Source organism: Chiloscyllium punctatum, chromosome 40, assembly GCF_047496795.1.
Source record: "Chiloscyllium punctatum isolate Juve2018m chromosome 40, sChiPun1.3, whole genome shotgun sequence".
NCBI lineage: Eukaryota > Metazoa > Chordata > Chondrichthyes > Orectolobiformes > Hemiscylliidae > Chiloscyllium > Chiloscyllium punctatum.
This window is the reverse complement of record NC_092778.1, coordinates 58,666,110-58,692,225: the sequence shown is the minus strand read 5'-3', so window position 1 is coordinate 58,692,225 and position 26,116 is coordinate 58,666,110. Positions and strand designations below refer to the sequence as shown.

At 40.4% G+C, this 26,116-nt stretch overlaps 1 protein-coding gene across 1 annotated transcript in view; it reads right to left on the bottom strand.

Annotated features, from left to right (window-relative positions):
- atf7ip2 (activating transcription factor 7 interacting protein 2) overlaps window positions 1–26,116 on the bottom strand; it is a 109,378-nt gene that overhangs the window by 29,991 nt on the left and 53,271 nt on the right. The window contains exons 5-9 of the mRNA XM_072560003.1: window positions 22,431–22,565; window positions 21,274–21,357; window positions 20,871–21,097; window positions 9,249–9,346; window positions 2,413–2,504 (exon numbers count right to left, since the gene is read on the bottom strand). Coding sequence (XP_072416104.1) covers window positions 2,413–2,504; window positions 9,249–9,346; window positions 20,871–21,097; window positions 21,274–21,357; window positions 22,431–22,565 — 636 coding nt within the window. The remainder of the gene's footprint in view (window positions 1–2,412; window positions 2,505–9,248; window positions 9,347–20,870; window positions 21,098–21,273; window positions 21,358–22,430; window positions 22,566–26,116) is intronic.

Here is a 26,116-nt window from a genome sequence, read left to right as displayed (position 1 = left end):
ATCTTTCCATTAATGTTAAGAAAATGAAGGAGCTAGTTATTGATTTCTGAAAGTAGAGTGGAGGGCACAGCCCTGTCTACATCAATGGTGCTGAATGGAACTTGTCAAGAGAGCCAAGTTCCTGGGAGTGAATATTATGAACAATCTATCATGGTCCACACATGTCGATGCAGCAGTTACGACAGTACAATAGCGCCTCTACTTCCTCAGGAAGCTAAGGAAACTTGGCATGCCCACAAAGACTCTTACTAATTTTTATAGATACACCATAGAAAGCATTCTATCTGGATGCATCACAGTGTGGTTTGGGAATGGTTATTCCCAAGACCGCAAGAAATCACCATGAGTCAGGGACACAACTCAGTCCATCACGCAAACCAGCCTTTCATCCATTAACCCCATCTATATTTCCCAATGCCTCAGGAAAGAAGCCAACATAATCAATGACCCCTCCTATCATCTTCCACCATCTTCTGTTGTGCAGAGAATATAAAAGGTTCGTACATACATAAAAAAAGATTAAAGAAGAGTCTTTCTTGCTGTTATTACACCTCTGAATGGACCTCACAAAATTTAAATTTCATGTTGATCTTGTTCACTTTCTCTGCAACTGCAACATTCGTTAATAGAACATAACGAAGAATACAATGTACTTTGTATGACATGATCTACCTGTACTACACGCAAAACAAAACCTTTCACAGTACCCAGGTACATGTGACAATAATAAATCAAACCAAATGTCAGGTGGCCGTGGTCCCTTTGATAGTCTTTCGACCTTCCTGAAAAACCTCCAGGATTTAATTAGAATTTTACTCAGCCAGCTATTTTCTAATTGAAAAATGCTGAGCCAATCAAGTTAAATTTTTCTCAATCTATTCCATCCCATCAAGCTTGGGCCAGAGTCTTTTACTACAATCAGTGGTAACTGAACCAGCTGTTTCTCTTAAGGGACCAGAACTGAAGTTGTATCTTTAATCTGTAAGGGTTCCCCATAGAGGTTTTCAGCCTGGCCAAGATCTTTTAAGGGTTGGAGTACAGAACGACTAGTTCAGTGATCACTGAAAAGGCTCCGCTGGTATTGATCTCCATTAGAACTTAGTGACCACTTAACAAGACACTTATTTTGAATGGTTCTGATTTGGATGTTGTTAACTGTTCCAAACCAGTTTTAGGGGGGACTTTCCAGGCTGTGCACTCGCTTGGATACCGGTGTACTCAATTCAGGCTTAGTGGAACTCTTTCACTATAACTAGTTTATATACTAGCAGCAACTACAATGCCCTACCTACTGGCCTGGATCCTCGAGAAAGTTTTAACCATTTGGCCAAGGCTTGGCTTTGTTTTGGGGCTTTGCTGTGACTGACCTAGAGTCTCTCTGTTCAAGATATGCCCTAAGTGAGGATATATAATTGCCTTCACTAGTGGTGTTCCCCAAGCTCAGTTGAACAAGTGAGGATGTCCACTTCTGTTAGAATATCCTGTAACTCATAAGCTCCACTTGTCGCATCTTATAATGACAAAGACAGTTGAAATCTAGTTAGGCTTCAGCCAGTTGATGCTTTTGCATGGTCACATCATTAATTCCACATACCAATCTCTCAGCATCTTACTTAAGGTTATACCAAAATCACATGCCTCTGCCAATCATCTTAACCTTGTCAAAAATCCTGACACGGATTACCTTGGTTCTCGAACTGCTGAGTAAAACCGATAGCGTCTCAGGATTACAGGAAGTTTTGGGTTAGAATATTCCTTAGCCAAATCCATTAACTCTTTAAAGATTATACTATTTGGTGCCTCACAGAAAATTAGGCTCCTAATAACTGAAAAAGCTGCGAGTCCACAACCTGTCTGGAGAATTATTTATTGCTTTTCATCTGCCTCAATGTCATTTCTTGGAAAAAATAATGCATTCTTTCCACATACTGGGACCCGTCTTCGCCAGCAGGATCGAATAAGTCGAGTTCCCAAATAACGGCATGATGCCAGAAATGCTTATCCCAATGACTCTCGCAAGTGAAACTTTGCAGGGATGTATTTTTCTCTCGTTGCCACTGAACTAACTCTATGAAGTCTGGTATCCTATCACCAAGTCACCTTTTATTTACATATGCATAGTACATGACACTGACCAGCTCAGAGCTAGCAGAACCCCTGACACTCCTGTCATCCAGGACTCCCGATTGGAGCAGGTTGGAGCCCCAATGAGGAACTCATATTCTATGATATCCATCAGGTTGACCTTGTTCCAATTACATTTACCAGTCAGATCAACAGAATAAGATGCATTGGCTTAAATGGTCTGTGGCATGAAAGGGTAGAGATAAGGGTGTAAAGCAACAAGCAAATCTTTTGTAAGTTAATGTAATTTAATCAAATATTCAATGCAAAGTAGCATTCCTCACCTACCTGTTCTACATCAACTGTTTGTCCTTTATCATCACATTGTAAAGTCAGAGTATCAGGAGACACCTCATTGCTTTGTGTTGCATTTGAAAAATCTAGTAACAGAAACCAAAATAAATCAAGAGTAAACATAACATCTAATGTTATTGACATTATTGAGTCAATAGAGAAATTAAAGACGGTCTGAATGAATTAGGCCATAAACCTAAACACAATCATACATATTTCAATATTAACAATTTTAATCTTGGAACTATTAGTTAAAAGCTGTGTTGGTGCAACATTCTATTTTAAACAAATATGTTCTTTATGCCTCCATTATAATATCAGATATACAAGTAATATTAGAAACATTAGCAGTAATTACTAAACTCATCAAGTTTTATTTGAAAGATGTCCAGAATAAGCACTGTAGATTATGGGTCAAACTTGTGGTTTAGGTCATCAATTAAGTTGACTTTAAAAAGAAGAACACTGCCTAACATTTATGTAAATTTCTGGAAAAACTCAACAGTTCTGACTGTTTCCTTCTCTACAGATATGGAGTTTAAAATTTCAGCTGAAAATGACACTGCTTTGTATGCCTGAAGATCAAAAGATTTATCATATTCAATTCCAAATGTTAATTGTTCCACCATAGATGCTGCCAAAGCTGTTGAATTTTACCAGAGGTTTGCTTTTAGTTCAGCTTTCCAACAACTGCAGGCTCCTTTTTAAATAATGCTACTGATTTTATACTCTTATACTGCTATGAAAAGTTTGATGAAAATTGATACAATTTAAGCTATTGTTTTACTCAATTTCTTTTACATCTAGCAATATATACTCTAGTTATGGTCTAACCAAGGTTTACAGGGTTAGCATTATTTCTCTGCTTTTGTACTTAAGAGGTTTCCAAAAAAAGACTGCACTGCTATTTCAAAAGATCACGTCACTTTCAAAAATCTATTCACATGAATCAAAAAATCTTCTTGTTTCTGCACACACTTCAGAACTATGTTATTCAGTCAATATTTCCTTTCCACAAAGTGCATCAACTTGCATTTCTCTGCATTAAATTTCTCCTGTCATATATGTCCATTCCGCAAGCCTAGTTTCTGTTGCAGTCAATTAGCATTATCCACACACACTCAGCCATACCATCAAATTTGGAATCATCAGGAAATTTTGCAATTTAACTCTGTATTCCAATGTCCTAGTCATTTACGTACATGTAAGTAAACAACAGCAGGTCCTAGCACTGAGCCGAGGGGACAACATTGTTAACCAGCCTTTTGCCTGAAAAAGGACTACTGTATTTGCCATGATCTTGTTTTCAGTCCTTTAGACAATCTTTTATCCATACTGACAGTCAACATCCTATTTCACAAAATCATTAACTAGCCTTTTATATGGTACCATGCCAAAGAACTTCTTAAGATTACATGAACAACAATAACTGCTTTCCCTTCATCAATTTTCTATATTACTTCATCAAAAATTTAATTAAACCAGTTAAGCATAACCTACTTTTTATAAATCCATCCTGGCTCTCCTTACCTTGTTCAAACTTTTCTAGGTGCTTTTTGCATTCTTCACACCTCCCTCCCCACCACATAATTATTGTTTCTAAAACCTTATGCACCATTGATGCTAGACTAACTGGCCTCCAGTTACTAAGAATCTCCTTGTCCTTATACAATAAAGGTTGCACCATGCTTGCTGCTCTACAATTCTCTGGCATCTCCGCAGTATTGAGAGAAGATTAGAAAATTATATCAAACATGTTGACCAAGTCCAATCCCACTGGCTTCAAGTACCCGGAATGTAAGCCTTTCAGACTTGATAACTGATCCATTTCAGCACAGTCACAGTATTTCCAGTAAGCTGAAATTGAATTTTTGCTCTATCCCTTATCTCTATTATATTAACTTCTACTTATATTTTATCAGCTTTATTTTCCTTGGTAAACACTGATGCTAAGTACTTATTAATAAATCCACACTTTGCACTCTGTTCCAAAGCATACATTACCCTCTTTGTCTTCTCTGGCTCTGCTTTACCTCATACTACTTACTATTTATATTTGCTTGTTGGTTGAAGATGTTTGTGTTACCTTTCATCTTAACCACCATTCTCTTATCTTTTCTCTGGTCAGTTGTATTTTCCTCATTACTTCCATTCTCAATTTATTTGATTTAGTTTTCACATGGAGAATTATTTGACATACATAATTTTAACAAACTCTTATTTGGTTTCATCATAATTTTTAAAAGATCTTCCATTATGCAAGGAACTGTACCTTTGGTTCCCTCACTTTCTGCTCTTGTAGGAATGAACTTGCTTGTATTTGAAACATCGCTTCATTAAAGATCTAGTGCCCTGTTAAGAGTTTATTACGGTCAATCTTTTGTTTCAGTCCATTAGAAGTTATCCTACTTCAGACTGTACTTTTCTTTTCTCTATTGCTAAAATAATATGCTAATCACTCTCACTGAAGGTTCCCTTAAAAAGACTTCAACCAATCACCACAAATCTCAGTTTCCAGAGTTGAATAAGAACACACTGGTCATGAAAATTCTCCTGATCACATTTCAGAAATTCCTATTCTTCCACACCTTTTACTCTAAAAATATGTTAATAAGTATTTCTGAAGTTAAAGTTCTCTTGACATGGCCACTAAGTTCCTATGCATCTGATTTCTTAGCACATTTGCTCCTCTTGCTCAATCTCACAGAATAGTCCTGGTAGCATGACCATACTCTTTATACTTTTTAAACGCTAAACAAATGGATCTTTGACTGTCTCCGGATACGTGCTCTTTCCAACATTCCATTCTCCCCTATTTTTTCTGAACACCTTGTATTCTTGTAAATTAAGATCCCAACCATTTTTTAAAAGCTAGTCTCTATTAATGCCACAATATCATATTTTCTCACTGGTATTTGTACTTGTAACTGACCAAGCTTATTTTCTATTTTATAAGCATTGCAAACCTGTCCTTGTATGCCTGGCACATCTTGTTCTGCTCATATCTACTGTGGTACTTTTCCCTTTTCTACCACAATGTGAAATGTTCATCCCAATATGCATTTTACGCCTCTTCGCTATTTGTATTTGTTGGCCCTTCTGCCAACTTAGTTTAAATTCTCTCAATCACTCTCATGAATCTTGCCAGTAGTGGATTGGTAGGGAGGAGGGACTTGGGGGAGGGGCATTGGAAATGCGATAGGTGGAAGGAGGTTAAGGTGAGAGTGATAGGCCGGAGAGGTCAGGAAGATGATTGCAGGTTGGGAAGGTGGTGCTGAGTTCGAGGGTTGGGATTTAGACAAGGTGAGGGGAGGGGAAAATGAGGAAACTGGAGAAATCTGAGTTCATCCCTTGTGGTTGGAGGGTTCCTAGGCGTAAGATGAGGCGCTCTTCCTCCAGCCGTCGTGTTGCTATGGTCTGGTGACGGAGGAGTCCAAGGACCTACATGTTCTTGGTGGAGTGGGAGGGGGAGTTGAAGTGTTGAGCCACAGGATGGTTGGGTTGGTTGGTCTGGGTGTCCCAGAGGTGTTCTCTGAAACGTTCCGCAAGTAGGCAGCCTATCTCCCCAATATAGAGGAGGCCACATTGGGTGCAGCGGATGCAGTAAATGATGTGTGTGGAGTGCAGGTGAATTTGTGGCGGATATGGAAGGATCCCTTGGGGCCTTGGAGGGAAGTAAGGGGGGGGTGGCAGAAGATGTGGGCGCAAGTTTTGCATTTCTCACGGTTGCAGGGGAAGGTGCCAGGAGTGGAGTTTGGGTTGCTGGGGGGTGTGGACCTGACGAGGGATTCACGGAGGGGGTGGTCTTTTCGGAATGCTGATAGGGGAGGGGAGGTAAATATATTCCTGGTGGTGGGGTCCATTGGAGGGATATATTTCCCTCCCATCCCCTATCAGCATTCCGAAAAGATCACTCCCTCCGTGACACCCTCGTCGAGTCCACACCCCCCACCAACCCAACCTCCACTCCTGGCACCTTCCCCTGCAACCGTGAGAAATGCAAAACTTGCGCCCACGCCTCCCCCCTTACTTCCCTTCAAGGCCCCAAGGGATCCTTCCATATCCGCCACAAATTCACCTGCACCTCCACACACATCATTTACTGCATCCGCTGCACCCGATGTGGCCTCCTCTATATTGGGGAGACAGGCTGCCTACTTGCGGAACGTTTCAGAGAACACCTCTGGGACACCCGGACCAACCAACCCAACCATCCCGTGGTTCAACACTTCAACTCCCCCTCCCACTCCACCAAGGACATGTAGATCCTTGGACTCCTCCATTGGCAGACCATAGCAACACGACGGCTGGAGGAAGAGCGCCTCATCTTCCGCCTAGGAACTCTCCAACCACAAAGGATGAACGCAGATTTCTCCAGTTTCCTCATTTCCCCTCCCCCAACCTTGTCTCAATCCCAACCCTCGAACTCAGCACCACCTTCCCAACCTGCAATCTTCTTCCTGACCTCTCCGCCCCCGCCCCCACCCCCACCCCCACTCCGGCCTATCACCCTCACCTTAACCTCCTTCCACCTATCGCATTTCCAACGCCCCTCTCCCAAGTCCCTCCTCCCTACCTTTTGTCTTAGCCTGCTTGGCACACTCTCCTCATTCCTGAAGAAGGGCTCATGCCCGAAATGTCGGGCTCCTTGGATGCTGCCTGACCTGCTGCGCTTTTCCAACAACACATATTCAGCTCTGATCTCCAGCATCTGCAGTCCTCACTCTCCCCTAGTAGTGCATTGGTCCCAGTTCTGCAACCATTCCTTTCAAATAGGTGATCATGTTGAGAATTGATCTGAACACACCTAGAATCTGAAACCCTGCCTCAAGCACTTAGCGTCAAACCACACATTGAACCTACTCATCTTGCTACTTCCACTTTTATTAAAATTCTCTCGATTGTCTTCTGTAACTTTGTAGAAGATCAGTAGAAACAGAGATACAGAGCAACTGTAGTTTCTCATAGATTTTCAATTATTCCACAGAGTTATATTGGATAATTTGGAAAATCCATGTAGAAATTCAACCCTTATAGCTTAGTGAAGAGAGAAGCAACTTATGAATCAATATTATCCGACTATATTCACTAATCCTTAACCAAGCGAATCCAAAAGTAGTAAACTACTACAAAAAGGACTAGTCACTAAGTGAATGAAGAACCAATTTGAAAGCTGGAAAAATTGGAGAACATTAAAAATTACTTGGAAAGAAAGACACCACAAACAATATGCTTCCTACCAGTTGCTCAGAACGATTTCTTTGAGGTTAGGACATACAATTTGATGGCATCCCTAAACAGAAGTGTAACTGTGTGTACCATCCACAAGCTGCACAGGAGAAATTTACCAAGGCTTGTTAGCTAGCATCTTCCAAACCCACGACCACTAACAGCTAGAAGGTCAAGGGCAGTTAATACATGGAAACACCATCACATGCAAGTTGACCTTTAAGCCAGATACCTTCCTGACTTGGAAATATATCACTATTCCTTCAGTATTGTTGGGTCAAAATCCTGGAACTCCCTCCTTAATAACATTGAGAATCTACCTACAGCTTTGGACTGCAGACCACCACTTTCTTAAAAAGGGAACTAGGGATGGACTATAAACACAGCCCAGGGCGAAAGTGAGGACTGCAGATGCTAGACTTTAGAGTTGAGAGTGTGGTGCTGGAAAAGCACAGCAGGTCAGACAGCATCCAAAGAGTAGGAAATTCAACGTTTCGGGCAAAAGCCTTTCATTAGGAATGATTCCTGATGAAAGGCCTTTACCCGAAACGTTGATTTTCCTGCTCCTCGGATACTGCCTGACCTGCTGTGCTTTTCCAGCACCACAGTCTCGACTATAAACACAGCCCAGCCAGCAGTACCTGAATGTGAAAAGTTGTTTTCATTGACTAAGCCAGTTTATTGAACTAGAAAGTCTCTGGGGATGACTTCAAAAGAATTTTTCACTGCAAAAACTGGATTGCCTATCATATTATTGATGTAGAGTTGAAGGTATTGAAGTGAATTGTTTTAAAAATCAGTGCACATAAGTTCTCTTTGTTGATAACAAATTCAGCTATTTTGATCAAAATGAGACAACTATATTATAACCTAGCATATTAAGTATGACACCAATACATAAAATGAATTAAATTAAACCCTGTTCCATTATCTATGGAGCACAACATTTATTCTGATTTATAAAAAAACAAGAGGACGAGGTCTTATCAATGTCTTCAATTTTGAAAACTTCTTTGTCTTAAATTGCCATCTCAATAGATGTTCTCTAACAATGTTCAAAAAAATGACCAATTCCCATATGATTGGAGCTTTCAGTAATTTTCTGCAGGTGTACAATGACATTGTCCGTTCACTTTGTCTTACTTTAATTTATATTTACTTAGCATCTCCCTAGGCGGCCTTGCAAGGGTAGAATCTCACCATACGCGAAATATTAAATCAATTCTATTTTAGGTGAAGAGAGACCGTCCAAACAATTTCCAAAGGGGCTCTCCCATTCTCCTGCAGTAGCTTTCATAGATTATAACTTCAGCAAATATCTTAAATGGGAAAGATCAATAGACACCTGGCAGAAAAATAATTCTTCTTTTCCCTTCCCCACCACCTACTTTTCCAGTTTTGATTACACATAATTATCTTTCTTCTCATGGTGGGGTGGGTGGGCGAGGTGAAACTCCACTTATTACTTTTGTCACATCGTGACTCAAGATCGAGAACTCAGTAGCATGCATGGAAGTAAATTGATGGGATGTTGTCTACAGTTTCAGATATTGGACTACAAGTCTAGTAAATTCCATCTCCTTGATATTTAAGTTAGTTACCACTGTAATGTGTACTTGATGGAGTTACAATATCCAAGTTCTTTGGTAATGGAATATTCCATGCAATCTCTGCATCCTCAGGTACAAAATTTGAAGTTCTGAGAAAAGATAGTTGAAAAAGAAGGCCATTAGTGAGCTATTAGATTAAATCCTTATTTTTGCCAGTTAGGTGGAAATTTGACAAAGTTCTGGATGTCACCACAGGAAAATGACACCACCAACCCAAAGAAACCCAAATATATAAATAGAAATCAGGAATTATCAGCAGTGCTTCATCTGGAGGCCCATTGAAGATGCTACCTAGTAGGGTGACAAAATGGAAATGAACCTTTCAGCTCAGTGAGCAAACCTACATCCAGAATCTCAACCTGAGCTACAAATCTTCTCAGAACTTGATTTGACAAAGTGTATCATCTGGCCATTTTAAAATGTTTCCAATTTTACTTTGTTTTATTGCACAAAGCTTTACATGCAAGACTTATTTTTGTATAATATGACACAATAGCAAGCACAATTTTTAATTGCTTCCACGTAAAGTACAACACTTGATCATATGTTAATTTGGCAACTATACAAACTTAGAAAATATATTTAAATAAGACAGGCAGCATTACTGGGAGCATTAGCAAAGCGATTAAAGATGAAGTGAGAATGATTAGTAAGAAATTATTGAAGGGCATGGGATGGAATGGATTGCAGTTGAGATGCTGAGTAATGTAGCAAGCAATGACCTGGCCTTATTAAGTGCAGTCAGGAAGGGAACTCCTGGTTTCATTTTCAAAAAGTCATTTTTAAAACCAACCTTTATCACAGCTGTCTGCAACAGTTCTTTTAAAGCAGAAGATAGTTACAACCACTTCTATATCTAACTTTCCTGAAGGTTGCCATGATTAAATTGCTAGGTCAACCACTACAAATATACAGCAAATCTTTGCTTTATATCGCCCCACTCAATGCCACTTTGTCTTAACACATTTTATTTTTAAGGCTTGTTTCTTCAAATTATTTTAGTGCTTTCAGCTTAAGGGTTTGTACCCTCCTTGTCCTCAGTCTTGTTCCTGGAATCCATCATCCCCCACAGTCCTACTTGTTTCTTCCTGCAGTTTTTCTTTCGCCTGGCATTGTCTCCCTCTGCTCTTGCCCCAGCCTAGTCTCCCTTTGCCCTCATCTGGGCCATGTCTTCTTCTATCCTTAACTTAGGCTGCTAAGTTCAAGACTGAAGTCATTCCCTTCAACTGACTGTAGCTCTGAACTTGTTCTAAAGGGATTTATCTAATGGCAGAAGTTGGTCAATGCAGGGACTCTGCAGCACCTTGCAGACTGACCTCACTTTCGATGGAGTCTGGTCAATCTAAATAAAGCAGTCTTCAGTAGCAGGTGGTGATAGTGAGGGAAGAGCATAGAGCAGGGCAGCTAGAACCTATAGCAGCAGTGGGTTATGAGGAGGGAGGGCAATAAACAGGGCAGTTGATAGCTCTAGCAGCAGGTAGTGATGGTGAGGGTGGGCAGTGAGCAGGGTAGTTGGAGGGGTAGAATGGTTTCACTCAGGCGAAAAGCGTGTCACAGAAGAGGCCTCAGAGGGAGAAGGATCTGACAAAAAAAAAAGTCCTCAACATCATGTGAACCGCAGGCTGAATTCCATATAACTATATTGGGTTGAATCTTACTAGAGTGGCTAAGTATCATTTTTGGCTACTTTCATGGAAGGTTTCTCTCTGTCACACAAAGTGAGTTTTCTCACATGAAATTTGCCTCATTTAACCCCGATGACGTTAACTTCCTTTTATTCTCTCAATCACCTTATGCAAAAGTTCTTGCCACAGTCAGAATTATGATTCCAGGATAGGGACTCCAGCTTGCGGTGGCCACTGTCAGCACTGGGCCCTGCCTGGTTGCCTGCAGCTAGAGATCCCCAGCAAAGTCTCCATGTCTCCTTTGAACTCGCAATACCCAATAGCCTATTTCCATTCAATACACTGAACTTGGCTTATAACAATCCTTTGGACCCCCAGCATTACACCTAATGAAGCTCACCCTGCTTCTCTGTATTCCCCTGTGGAGGTTAGAATGGGAGCCACTGCCACCTCCCCTTAGCCTAATGTGCCCTCAGATGCCGTTGCATATTCCTCAGCATATTCGAAGACTACCTGGTCAGGTCCACGCTTCCATGACTACCTGGTCAGGTCCACGCCCCCCAACAACTTACCCACCCATTCTGGCACCTTCCCTGCCAACGCAGGAATTGCAAAACCTGCACCCACACCACCTCCCTCACCTCCATCCAAGGCCCCAAAGGAGCCTTCCACATCCATCAAAGTTTCACCTGCACAACCACCAATGTCATTTATTGTATCCGTTGCTTCCAATGCGGTCTCCTCTACATTGGGGAAACTGGACACCTCCTCGCAGAGCGCATTAGGGAACATCTCCGGGACACCCGCACCAATCAACGCCACCGCCCCGTGGTCCAACATTTCAACTTCCCCTCCCACTCCGCTGCTCCCTCACCACCTGACGCCTGGAGGAAGAACGCCTCTTCTTCTGCCTTGAAACACTTCAACCCCAGGGTATCAATGTAGACTTCACTCCTCATTTCCCCTCCCCCCACCTTACCCCAGTCCCTACTTCCAGCTCAGCACTGTCCTCATGACCTGTCCCACCTGCCAATCTCCCTTCCCACCTATTCGCTCCACCCTCCTCTCTGACCTATCACCTCCATCCCCACCCCCATTCACCTATTGTATCCTTTGCTACCTTCTCCCCAACGCACCCCCCCCCCCACCCCCGCCATTTATCTCTCCACCCTGGAGAGTCCATGCCCCGATTCCTGATGAAGAGCTTTTGCCCGAAACGGTGATTTTCCTGTGCCTCGGATACTGCCTGACCTGCTGTGCTTTTCCAGCACTACTCTAATCTAGTCTCTGGTTTCCAGCATCTGCAGTCTTCACTTTTGCCTATTCCTCAGTATACCTCACTACATCACCATCGTTGTGCCCGACTCTGTAAATGCCTCAGTTTTGTATCCCTTAGCCTTGAGCCGTAGACATTGGTTACTTGGACTTTAGTAAAGCCTTTGACAAGCTTCCACATGGTACACTAACAAGTAAAGTTCGGTCACACTGGATTCAGAGTAAGCTTGTCAATTGGATACAAAATTGGCTTAATGGCAGGAGACAGAGTGGTGGTGGATGGTTGCTTTTCGGACTGAAGGCCTATCAACAGATATGTTTCACAGGGATGTTCTGGGTCCTCTTTTGTTTGTCACTTATATAAATTATTTGGATGAGAATATAGAAGACATGGTTAGTAAATTTGTGTATGACACTAAAATTGGTGGCATAGTACACAGTAAAGAAGGTTTCTAAGATCACAATGGGATCTTGATTAAATTGGTAAATGGACTGAAAAATGGCAGATGGAGTTCAATCTGGATAAATACGAGGTATTACATTTTGGCACTACAAACAAGGGTTGGGCTTATACAATTAATGACAGAGTCTTGGGTAGTGTTATAGAACAGGGAGACCTAGGGGGTCAACTACATAATTCTTTGAAGTTTGCATCACATATAGACAGGATGGTTAAAAAGTCATTTGGCACTTATGCCTTCGTTGCTCAGTCCTTGGAGTGTGGGAGTTGGGAAGCCATGTTGAGGTTTATTGGATATTGGTGAGGCTTCTTCTGGAATACTATGGTAAAAACAATGACTGCGGATGCTGGAAACCAGATTCTGGATTAGTGGTGCTGGAAGAGCACAGCAGTTCAGGCAGCATCTGAGGAACAATAAAATTGATGTTTCGGGCAAAAGCCCTTCATCAGGAATACTATGTCAAGTTCTGGTCACCCAGTTATAGGAAGGATGTTAATTGGCTGCAGAGGGTTCAGAAGAGATTTACTAGGGTGTCGCTGGGATTGGATGGTTTGAATTATAGAGAAGGACTGGATAAACTGGGACTTTTTTCACTGGAGCATAGGAGGTTGAGAGGCGACCTTATAGAAATTCATAAAAGAATGAGCTATATAGATGAAGTTAATGGCAGTTGTCTTTTCCCTTGGATAGGGGACACATTTTTAAAAGGTAAGGAGAAAGACTTAAAAACGATATGAGGGAAAACTTTTTTTACACGGAGGGTGGTTTGTGTGTAGAATGAACTTCCTGAGGAAGTGGTGGATGTGGGTACAATTGCAACATTTGAAAGACATTTGTCTAAATACACGAATAGGAAAGGTTTGTCAGGATATGGGCTATGAGCAGGGAGGTGAGACTAGTTTAGTTTGGGATTATGTTTGGCATGGACTGGCTGGACTGAAGGGTCTGTTTCCATGCTGTATGGCTCTATAGACATCCTTCACTTTTTCTGGCAGTAACCTTCCTGTTGTTTTTACAGGCCACCTCTTGAACCCTTCTCAAAAGTGGAGAAATGGATAGACACCCATCACTGTATTCAACCCAGATCTCTGACCAACTTCAGTGTGCAGCCATATAAGTGACAGACCTGACCCCTGACCACTCTGTTTGTAGCTCCTCAAATGACAATATGGGATTCCCTTCTCTGCCTATACTAGCCCTATAGGACTGGCCACTGAACACCTCTCAGACTACTAGGATAGATGCCCTGACTGTGGGAGTGTCCAAAGTGGCTGACTGATCATGGCAAAACCCCTGAACTGTGAATTGTGCCTGTGACTGACAGTACCAGGACCCTCTGACTAACAATGGCCCCTCCTTGAGCGGACTCAGGACTAATCCTCACTATTCTGTCATGGGCATTTGGTTGAATGAATGCACAATGTATTTGACATACAAGCTCATGCTATAGGTGTTAGAGTGTGCTGTTCAGCAAGATTTGTACCCCTCAGCCCCCAACCCCTCTCAGATCCTTACTAACAACCATAGCAAGCAGCCTGTGTCTGTGCAAAAACGGCAGCTAAATACAGAAGCTGAAATGCCAATGCGTTTACACATATGGCATGGTAAGGCAATGCAAGGAATGGATGAGCATGCAAGTTAGACTAAGTAAGCAAACTCACAAAGAGCAAACGAGCAGTCTTTCTTAATCCTTGAAATGTATGCCTATGTTATACATGCAAAGTGTCTCTGTTGTAGCCTTTTAACACTAGTTACTGTTGCACCTTGCAATGCAAGTCTGTGCTTCCTGGGTGGCCTGCAAGTCTTGGAGAATTGAATAAGCTTTATTGTCATGTACTCACATGAGTACAGTGAAAAGTTTAAGAGTTGCCACTTATGGCGCCATGTGCCATATTGATCATTCTGGGTTGACAGATGCTAAATATCTGGGGATTAGAGGTGTGTGCACCTGGTGCCGGTGCATCATGCCCTGAACTGCAGACTGATCAAATGCAACACAGAGGTCATTTGAAGCAAGTGGTGGGCTGATTCCAACAGAGTCATACCCTGTTTTGCATGTTGAACTTTTGAAATATTAAGCTTGCTTGATAAGCTTGGCAAGAGAAAAAGATGAATAATGAGGCAAGTTGAGCTGTCAAGACGACATTTAGCAAGCAGTAATTCCCCCTTAGCCACTGACTAGTGAGAAACTTGCCAGGCACACTGCCTGTGAAAAGCCTAAAAGATGGGCTGAGATGCTCCTGGCATCAAGATTGGCCTCACTGGACTTCTCACTTGATTCTGCCACAAATCTCACCATAGCTCATATTGCTGAGGCACCTATGATATTTCACCCAATGTATACAAAGTCATTATTTTAAAAAAATCAGCAGAATCAAAATCAATTTAAATTATGATGCTGTCTATAGAGCTTTCAAAACAAAACATTTTGCAGTAGCTCAAGTACAGAATCTGCACTTTAGTGTTCAAAACATAGTATAATTTTCGTTTTTACCTCTAGATGATTATTCCACATGCATATCCTTGGAGACTACTGGATTCTATACATTTCAAAGAAAGGAATAGCATACAGAAAGCAAAATTAAACGATTGGTGACAAAAAATTCACCAAAAGTTACAAACTGAAAATGCTCAAAACCACTACAATATACACTACTGAAGGAAACGCCAGTTGCTGGACCTGGAATAGCAAGATAAAAACTGTAAAATCATCTGTAAAATGTAGTGATACATCAGTAGACAGATACTGCCTGAATATTTCCAATCCCATAAATGAATCAACTGCCATGAAGTCTTGAACCATTGTCTAACTGTTCGAGCTGGGTAATCTGTATCATACTATGAAACAGACATGACAACATTGCATCTCCTTATATAATTTGATTTTGTCCAAGTTGGTTTTCTAGCTAAACAGATCACTGCAGAGCTTAGACATCAGTGAGTCAGTTTGCAGTTCCAAAATTTGTTGTTCAGACATTCATTTGGTTTTCTGATTGGAACACAAATGTTGCAAAGGACAACATCCAAATCAACTGTGGCTGATGCACTTCGTTCAAATTGATTTGGTAGGAGGCTTCTGTCACCCCAGCAGAAAAGTAGTTTTTGAACTGCAAATAAATACATAAAACCACTATTTATTGATTGAATTCCAATTATATTCTGATAATATAGTAAATTATACTTGCATACATAATCCCTTATTTTGAAAGATTTTTGAAAATTACTACTTACTTCGTTTTGAAGAGTAGTGATTTATGTCGATGATTGCAGTCTCTGCCAGCCTCGTCCCATGAAAAGCAATAAGAATAACTAAGCTTTTTTCTGTTCCCATTGATATTAACACTGGGTAGAATTACATTTTAAAAAAGGGCTTACAAGTTTTAAAATTTCATTGCTAAGTAATGTAAAATTGGCCATATTTATTTCTATACAATTGAAAAACTTTTTCAACTTTTACATCATTTCTGAATCAAAAGCTATGATCTCCATCAAAACAGATTTTATTACTGCTGCACTTAGCAAATGAACCAAAATAAAATTCAACACAGTCCAAATTCCTACCAACAACCTGCACTGATAGTGTCTTTAATATTTCAAGTATTATGATCCCAAATCTCAACAACACATCCTGTTGACCATTTGCTGCTGGCAGCAGGCTGCTCATGCTCAACCAGTCCATACTTGCAAGCTTCAAGAGTATATCCATCATTGGATTGGATTCTATTATTGGAAATTATCTAAAGAATCCAGACTGTGCTAGGAATTACACCAAGAATCAGTAGATCATCATCAGCCGGTCTTTCAGCATGATGCACTTATGCGTGCAAGAAGCTATATTTCTAATTACTCAAGATCATGGATCCTTTTAGGCAAAAGGAATTTTTATGTTCATTGCAAAAATGGGGGTCATGGTGACAGTCAAATTCTACTACATCATGGCAATGCTTTCACTGATCAGAATCTACCTGCTTAATCTGAGAATTAAGAGTATAAAACACAGGAACAGAAATTAGGCCATTCGGCTCATCGAGTCTACTTTGCCATTCGATTATGACGGACAGGTTTTTCAACCCCATTTTCCTGCTTTCTCCCTGTAACCTTTGATCCCCTCGGCCATCAAGAACTTATCCCTGTTTTAAACATACTTAATTATCTGGCATCCACAGCCTTCTGTGACAATGAATTCCACAGGTTCAACACTCGCTGGCAAAAGAAGTTTCTCCTTAACTCTGTTCCAAAGCATCTTCCTTTTACTCTAAGGATATGCCCTTGGGTTCTTGGTTCATTGCCGATGGAAACATTTTCCCAACTTCCACTCTGTCCAGGCCGTTCAGCATTCTGTGAGTTTCAATCCTCATCTTTCTGAACTCCACTGAAAATAGTCCTAGGGTCCTCAAATGTTCTTCATATGTTAAGCCTTTCATTCCTGGGATCATTCTCATGGACTTCCTCGAGACCCACTCCAGGGACAATATTCATCCTGAGGTATGGGGCCCAAAATAGCTCACAATACTCTAAATGTGGTCTGATCAGAGCCTTAGAAGGCCTCAAGTACCTCCCTGCTTTCATATTCTACTCTTTGAGATGAATGACAACAATGTATTTGCATTCCTAACTACTGACTCAACCTGCAAGTTTACCTTAAGTTAACCTGGACAAGAAGTCCCAAGTCCCTTTGCACTTCAGACTTCTGAACTTTCTCCCCATTTAGAAAATAATCCATGCCTCGATTCTTCCAACTAAAGTGCTTGACCTCACACTTGCCCATGTTGTATTTCATCTGCCACGTCTTTGCTCACTCTCCTAACCTAAGTCTTTCTGCAGTCTCCCGCCTCCTCAATACTACTTGCATACTTCTTGCCCCTCTACATATCTTCGTATCATCCACAATCTTAGCCAGATTCCCTCAGCTTCTTCTTCCAAATCATTAATGCATAAAATGAAAAGTTGTGGTCCCAACACTCACTCTTGTGGGGGGGGGGGGGGGGGGGGGGGGAGAAACACCACTAGTCACCAGCTTTCATCCTGAGACAGACCTTTTTATCCTCACTCTCTGCCTTCTGCCAGACAGCCAATCTTCTAACCATGCTAGTCCTTGCCTCTAACACCATGGGCCATTATCTTACCTAGCAACCTCCCTTGCAGCACCTTATCAAAGCCCTTCTGGAAGGCAACAAAGATAACATCTATTGGCTCTCTTTGATCTAACCTGCTCATTTCCTCCTCAAAGAATTCTAACAGATTTGTCAGGCATGACCTCCACTCAATGAAACCATGCTGACTTTGCCCTATTTTACCACGCACTTCCAAGTATTCAGAAATCTCATTTTCACAATGTACTTCAAAATCTTGCCAATGACTGAGGTTAGGCTAATCAGCCTATAACTTTTCATCTTTTGCCTTACTCCTTTCTTAAACTGCAGGGGGGGGGGGGGGGGGGGAAGGGTATATTAGCAATTCTCCAATCCTCTGGGACCTTACCTGTCTCCTATGATCCCTGGAAGATCACTACTAAAGCCTCCATTCTCCCTTCAGCTATCTCCTTCAGAACTCTAGGATTGTAGCCCATCTGGTGCAGGTGATTTATCCACTTTCAGTTTTTCTAGCACCTTCTCCTTGGAGATGGCCACTATACTCATCTCTGCCCCCCAGTGCTCTTGAATTTTTGGGATGTTACTTGTGTCTTCCACTGTGAAGACTGACACAAAGTTCCTTAGCCATTTCTTTGTTCCCTATTACTATTTCTTCAGCATCATTTTCCAGCAGCCCAATGTCCACTTTCCCTCTCTTTTTCTCTTTACATATTTTAAAATTGACTGTTAACTGCTCTTGTTGCTTTTCCATGTCAATTATGGCCCAACAAATCTGCACCTCTTTGCATTCTGCATAAGATTATGAATTTATTCAAGTCTGCTTCTTGCACTCCTCAAAGATTAGACCGCAAGACAGAAAGCAACTTCTAATCTCCTCAAGCATTTAAATACCCCAAGTGCACTTCAAGAACTGATCCTCTCATAAATATACTAGTTTAAAAGATGGAACAATTACAGAAAAAAGTTCTAGGTATCGTTCCATCATGTATGCAATAGCTGAACAAAGTCCCATTTCCAGAGGTCAAAGTAATGCCACAAGTGTTTCAGAGTGAATTATTTCAGAGTGAAGAACACTTAACACACATGAGCTTGTTACTTGAGGCTCAGAATGCAGATCTGGAGTTAAGTTAATACAATCAATCAGCTCAGGGGAATTTATTGAGAGAGGGTTTGTTGGGTGTGGATAGAGCATTTTGAAATAGGGAGGGACATGAGGTCAAAGGAAAGTACAGCATGATGAAGATTGAAATCATTGGAGTATGAAAATCAGTTAGTGCACAGGGGACAAGCACAGTGAAGGCATATCTCTTGAAAAAATTGTGCAGTACTCAGATGGGTAAGAGAGAACAAGGATTTTTAAAGAGAATGGCAAGACTGAAAATTGAGGTGAAACTGCGAGATAGGGAATTAAATAGAAAAATTAGAATATTCAGCATAAAAACTACACCAGTACGAGAGCATATTAGGCAATATATTGGTAGTATGTATGATCAGATGGGGAAAATTCATTAACATGTGAAAAGATCTTTATAATTCGGTCACTTCACTGAATGCCCACTGTAAAACCATGATGTCTCACAATATAATGAAAACGAGTTTAAAATGAATATTTTCTCTGCCCTCTACACCTTGACAACACTGCCAAATTCCTGCTGAAGTTACAATGCTAGAAGAATATCTTCAAAGAAATTTGCGTTTTGTTTTGAGATGGCATCATACAACATCACCACAAAGGGGTATTGTAATTTTTTATTCATTTTCAGTGAACATTTATTTTACATATAATGTTTGCAAAAATTAGCAATGTGAGTCAAGTGGATAAGAAAAGTGGCAGAACCACATCAGTGTGAAGCTTGTGCAATTTTAAATCCTGCATAACATTTCATGAATACGAACTGCCTAATCAATGGCACTAGGAAATTAGCATTCCATATAATTTCACCATGCAATTTCATCATGTATTTTTTCAACAGGCCACCTAGGCCATCTAAACCAGAATCTTAAAGCAGGGTACCATTACCTTCTGAAAGATTTCACTGGAATGCTATGGTTACAGCTATTGCTGCATCAGCAACAGCAATCACTTTCAGGAATGCCCTGCAGTTTTAGTACAACTTCTTGAAGGTCTGATGGAGGTTGTGACAGGGAAGGAAGTACTATTGCCCATCACCCACAGCAAAATGCCTGGGGCAACTATTCAGCAGGTACGGGCAGACTCTGGGAGTTTCATTAACCTCAAGATGCAATAAGAATGAGTACACCTTTCTCTCTCTCAACAACACTGCCTTCACCCTACCCTGTTGCTAATACTCTGAATTCCATCCATCATATCCTTTGGCAAATATTCAGAAAAACACTCTGCAACATATGTTATTTCATGGCATGACACACTATTATCATCTTCTCTCACATTCTGGAACCTGCAAATTCAGCAATTCTTCCTCTCTCATTTCATATTCCACAAATTTGTTCTTCCATGAATCATAAGCTATCCTACTTTTTCTTCAAATTTCAGCATGTGCACTGTATGCATGATCTTTACTTGTCTCAACTAATCACTTCAACATCATTCATTCTTCTTGATTTTTTTTTTCTCTGCAGTATTTACTGCCAGGGAGAGGAGAGGAATAATTAAATTAGGGACATCACCTAAATGAAACACAAAGCCCTGGAAATTAAGTGTCCTAGAAAAAAAGCCTTGAGCATTGGGAAAACATGACTGGTGTAGGTATGTACATCTTTCTTACAGTTCTTTGTTCACAACAACAAATAATCAGTAACATCTTTGGATTCTCAACTACGAAAGTCATTCCAACTGAAATTGAATATGTTTGCCGTTCATAAGTAATTAAGGTAAATGGTTGAAAAAGACACTCCACAAAATATTTTCTTGAATGATAAGTTTGGTTGCTGGCAACAAAGTCTTAGCATCAACAACAGGAATTTATGGAACAAAAGCATTGGCATAATGCTAAATCAGAAGACAGAGTTCGTATAAAGCATCCCAAACTTAAATTTTAGAACAAGATATTACAACAATGATTATTCCCATACAGTTATGTGATTAGTAAACCATATGCCTTCGCAAAAAACGTTCTGAATACATTAAAAATTGCAACTCTACTATAAACTAATTTTCACACTTTAGTTCAACAATACCTTCCAGGTAACTGTAAGTTCAGTTCACAGTTGGAAGAATCTGGAAGTTCCTTGTAAGGCAATGGCTGAGAGGATTGGTCTGGTACAGTGGCAGGTGTAGCAGATGAATCCATATATTCTGCAATTGACTCAGGCTCCAGTGCATTGGTTGAATTTTCTCCAGTGGTAGCATGTTGTGGCACAGAATGTATATCAGATTGTTTTAGAGAAAATGATGCTGACTTGCTCTGGATAAGTAATGAAGCACAAAACAGAAATAAATCCTTAACACTCCTAATTTGAAGTAAATTTATTATGCTGTTTTCTCATAAATAATTTTGTACAAAATGTGGATTAAAAATAAAAACTAATGCAAAATTTGGTTGGCTATATCAGTCTATTGAATGAAGAAACTTTTTTTTACCTCCTCTGCTGTTTTTCTAAGTGATTGTGTATTTACAGTTTTCAAAGCAGCTTTTACCTTTCTTTCCAATCGTTTTATTCGAATCTGTGTGAAAAATGGATTGTTAAAGTTGTTTTTATCTCTGTAATTTATATTTCTTAATACTGGTTTTAAAACACAGGACAATGGCACAAAAACTATATACACAACAATAAGTCAAAATCCCGGAAGACAAGATAGAAATGTTTCTTGAAAAAAAGTGATAAAAGGTACAAATCTAAAAATCAAAATGAAGTTTCTTCAGTGATCAAAGACTGAATTTTGCATCTAAAATTTCCAGGTGCAGAAAATGATCTCTTTCACCTATACTTTGGATTGAAGTTTTTCATATTTCTTATGTACCACTGAACAAACTCTATAACTACAACTAGCAAGCAAATAGTATTTGGCCACTACACAACGGAGCTCGGAAAGTTTTCCCTGGTTTGGATTGGAAGGCAAACAACCGCCCATTTTCACAAAATAAAAGACATGATTTTTAAAATAGATTATTGACATGATTTATTGTATGTCCTTCCTCAGGCCGATCCTTTCTGACTTTAATGCAGTACATTAAGAGCCAGCATTGGTTCCTTGAATGGACTAAGTTCCCTAGAATAACCGATTAATAATTGCGTTTCCTGGTAACTGTCTCAAGCTGAAGCAGATTGTTTGCAAACTTTGCAGCGTATGTGATCTTGCGATTTGCTTCCAACCACAGATTCATGCCATCTTTAATTTGACTATTAATACTTTCACAACACAGCCAGCTCTGTTCCCATCTCAGCTAATGTGCTGTTGATCCCAGTCCTTCAACTTGCCAAGATGAATTCTTCCAATTCACGCCTCTTGAACACTACCAATTTTGATTGCTGCATTAATTGCTTAATTGAGAACTGTACACTCAGTTGACAATCTGCAAGCTCTGAAATTCACTCCATAAATATCTTCCCCTCTTCCTTGCTTACCTCCTTTAATATACTCTTTAAAATCCCCTCTTGGCCAAACTTTGTCATTTGATTCAACATCTGCTTACGGGGCTCAGTGTCAAATTTTATTAGAGAATAATCTTGAGAGATATCTTGTTCTATTCTGATGGAAGATTCGAAATAAATACAAAGTAGTTGTTTAAAACTTACTTGAATAGTTTTAGCCAGTTCTTCATGATTTTGTCTACACTCAATATTTTCAATTCTTTTTGTTAAGTCTTCAAGTTTGTTGTTCAAATGATCTCTAAGTTCAGTGGCAATCTGTTGGTGAATCAATTTCTGGATCTAACAAGATAAACTGGAATGAATTTGTGATTTGCACGTAAAAGCAAAGTTCAAAGTTTAAACATATATATTCCTATATTAAGCACTGTTAATAATCCACTGTAGGCATGTCTGCGTCACTGTTTTAACAGTTCTATTCCCACTTTCAAATGAACTGGCAGGGAACTTCACTTAAGGCATTGCATAATGTGGATTATTAATTTTTCTTCCATCCTTGCAAAATTGTCTGTAGCATCTGATTAGGGAAGTAACAAGAGGTATTTATGAAGACAAAAGTATCTAATTTTGGCAGTGATCAATTTGGTCAGTATTTCAGACACAATGGCCATATTTTTGGCAGCTAGCAGGCATGTCTCAGTAGAAACTTTCTTTTACTTTGATATCATCGCAGATGAAACTGCCAAATCCTTGTTGCAATCTATTTAGTGATCAATAAATTTTGTGTTTAAAGCAAACAAGGTACTTACTAAGAAAATAAAGCAGAGCATTCCAAACTTTCTTCAAACAAATTTTATTATACAAATGGTTGGAAAAGTAAAACAAACAAACACACAATACATGACATACTCTAATATCTAGAATTAACAAAAAGGCAAATTTGGATTTATGTACAAACTGTGGTTGGACACTCACAGGAGCACATCAAATAGCAGATAAAATTAACAGTTTCCCAGAAACCCACCCAAAGTTTATGGACAATGAGTCAGCAAATTTCATTAAAAGATTTGCTAGCCTTCATGAAAAATCTTCATTGGCCTCTGAAAGATCTAGACTCTGAACTGATTTAGGAGTTATTTTAACAGAAGAGAATAGAATATCCTTTATTATCATGTGTACTCCAGTACAGGAATACAGTGAAAAGTTTTTACAATGGCTGCCTCTAACGACGCCACCTTGTATACAAGTACCTAGGTACAAATCCTGGATACAAAAGAGAAATAAAAGAAAATGTAGTTGCATTGTTTACAGTATATAATAAAAAAAGTTAGAAATAAGATAGTTATAATAATTTAAAAATTGACATTACAGTCTGGAAAAAAAATTCAAATAGCAGCAGTTCCGCCTGTGGTCTGACTGCCTTCGCCAGGCCCTAGCCCGTTCTGCTCCAGCCTCCGATCCACTGGCACTCAGCTGCAACAAGGTATGTTCCGCTGTGATGGGACTTGCATCCCCTCGTGCTGCACCGTGGCTCGCTTTTCCTCGCGCTGCTCCAGGTTTTGTACCCTCCCACTGTTCCTGGTCTTGTTCCCCTCATGCTGGACTGTAGCTCGCCTCTCCTTGTGCTAGTCTAAGTCTCGTTCCCCTCATGCTGCACCAGGACTCATTTCCCTTCACGCTACCCAAGCTAAAAACAGAGGAAAACAAATATTGAAAAAGAACAGGTGGAGCTGAGGAGCTCCATTTGGAGCATCCTATTTTGCCACCATCTTGCTATCTTGTATGGTCTCAGAGACTGCTCATCTCATCTCTCAGTTAAATCCTAAACTTCTAGAGACTGTTAATAATTATCTAGTTATCAACACACCAATTCAGCTTCACGGTTTCTGCTGTACGTGAATTTTCCTCAGCTCCCAGACCCAGCTTTCTTAGTTTTCTCAGGCTGTACTGCAGCATCAGGTGCGGTCCCAGTTCCTCAGCCATGCTGCTAACAACAGATCATCTCCCAATCACACTATCTTTTCTCGCAAAGTTATATCCCACTGACTTCAAAAGGTTACATTCCAGCATCTAATCACGAGTACCATTCTAGCTTGCTAACTGCTCCAATCCCACAAGCCCATGGGTCATCCTTTGACCCAAATGTAGGGAGCCAGCTAACCAAAGCACTTCAGCCATATGGAACCACGTTCCTGGACTCTCACTGACAAACTGACTGGAGCTGACAATTGCTTACTGACACTTAGACCGATTTGAGGGACTCATTAAAATCCTTGCAACAAATGGTGGCTCAGTGGTTAGCACTGCTGCATCACAGCACCAGGGTCGCAGGTTCGATTCCAGCCTCGGGTGACTGCCTATGTGGAGTTTTCACATTCTCCCCATGTTTGCATGGGTTCCCTCCAGGTGCTCTGGTTTTCTCCCACAGTCCAAAGATGCCCACAGTGTTAGGTACATTACAGAGAGGGAAATGGGTCTGCGTGGGTTGTTCCTCGGAGGGTCGGTGTGGACTTGTTGGGCCGAAGGGCCTGTTTCCACACTGTAGGAAATCTAATCTAATCATAAACAAGTCTTGCCCTTGTTCCTAAACAGGATTAAATGTAACAAATCAGTGAAACATCTTGTGCTTGATGTTTCAAATTGCCAGCTTACAAGGCACAATGCAATGAAATCTATACTTCTCCCTTCACTGTGTTAGTTCACTCCAAGGAGGTGGGGCAGACTGTTATCCCAACAGATAACTGAAGACATTAGAAGAGTCTAGACAGTGTAGTTAAAAATTCTGCCTAGGTTCTCTAAGACATCATATTAATTGTTTGGTTACATAATGGCCCTCCTTGCATTCTTTACCCGCCCCCCCCCCCCCCACCCCCCCCAACCCCACCACCTACCTACCTCAATAGTTCATTTTAGTCCCTCTGCTAAGAAAATGCCCCATATGCAATGGTACCCCCATACACTCCATGTCAGCTGTCCCATGCCCATTCTCACTATATATACTGCATACAACAACCAATAAATCTGACAGTAACAATGACATGTGAAATGGCTTAGAAACTAACTTTTTGACCAACATCTGGATCCTACAATTCTAAAAATAAACAGACCATTAAGATATTAATAACAGTAGCTTTAAAGTTGCGATACCTTTAATTTTGTGCAAATAAACAGACACATTGACAAAATCTCTGAAAAAAATTAAGCCAGTCAAAACTTCTCTGCAAATAAAATCTCTCAGAAATAATCCTTTTAGAAGAGACTGGGCTTTTATCAAAGTTTCATTATGCAGTTTCAAGAACTCTTCTCGTCTGCCTGGATGCCGCAGTAGCTGCAGGTCAGCCTTTAAAGGAGCTCTGCCTTTACAAGTAGGGGTTTTACTTTGAAGTCCAAAGGTAGGTGCAAGTAAGTGCATATTGTGCCCTCTCGCTTACTGACTGTCTATTTTAAGTTGCTGCTCTTTTCAAGCTTGAAGACCTCTGACTGGGTCTCCAGCTTCAAGAGCCAAGGAAAGTGAATTCACCCTATAGCTACTAAATGACCTCCCATTCAAGAATCACAAGTGACTTGGGATCCCTATTCACCCCAGCCTGCTGACCAACTCAGCCTGACGGTAGGATTCAGGAGTTTGCAGTGAATATCTTGTACTGTCTCCCTAATGGTATCTGGTTTATTACCACAGAATGGGGAACATGATCACAGCAGAATGATGTTACAGTAAAAGGAGTTAATAGAATCAGAACAATTTTACAACGTTCCTTGTGAACAGCTTCATTGTGCTTTTTGGGATATCATGATCAATGAACCTTTGCACACTTGCAAAATCATTCCCAAGATAGATTCTATCAATAGTACTATGACCCAAGATTTAATTTTTTAAAATGTTGAATGAATTA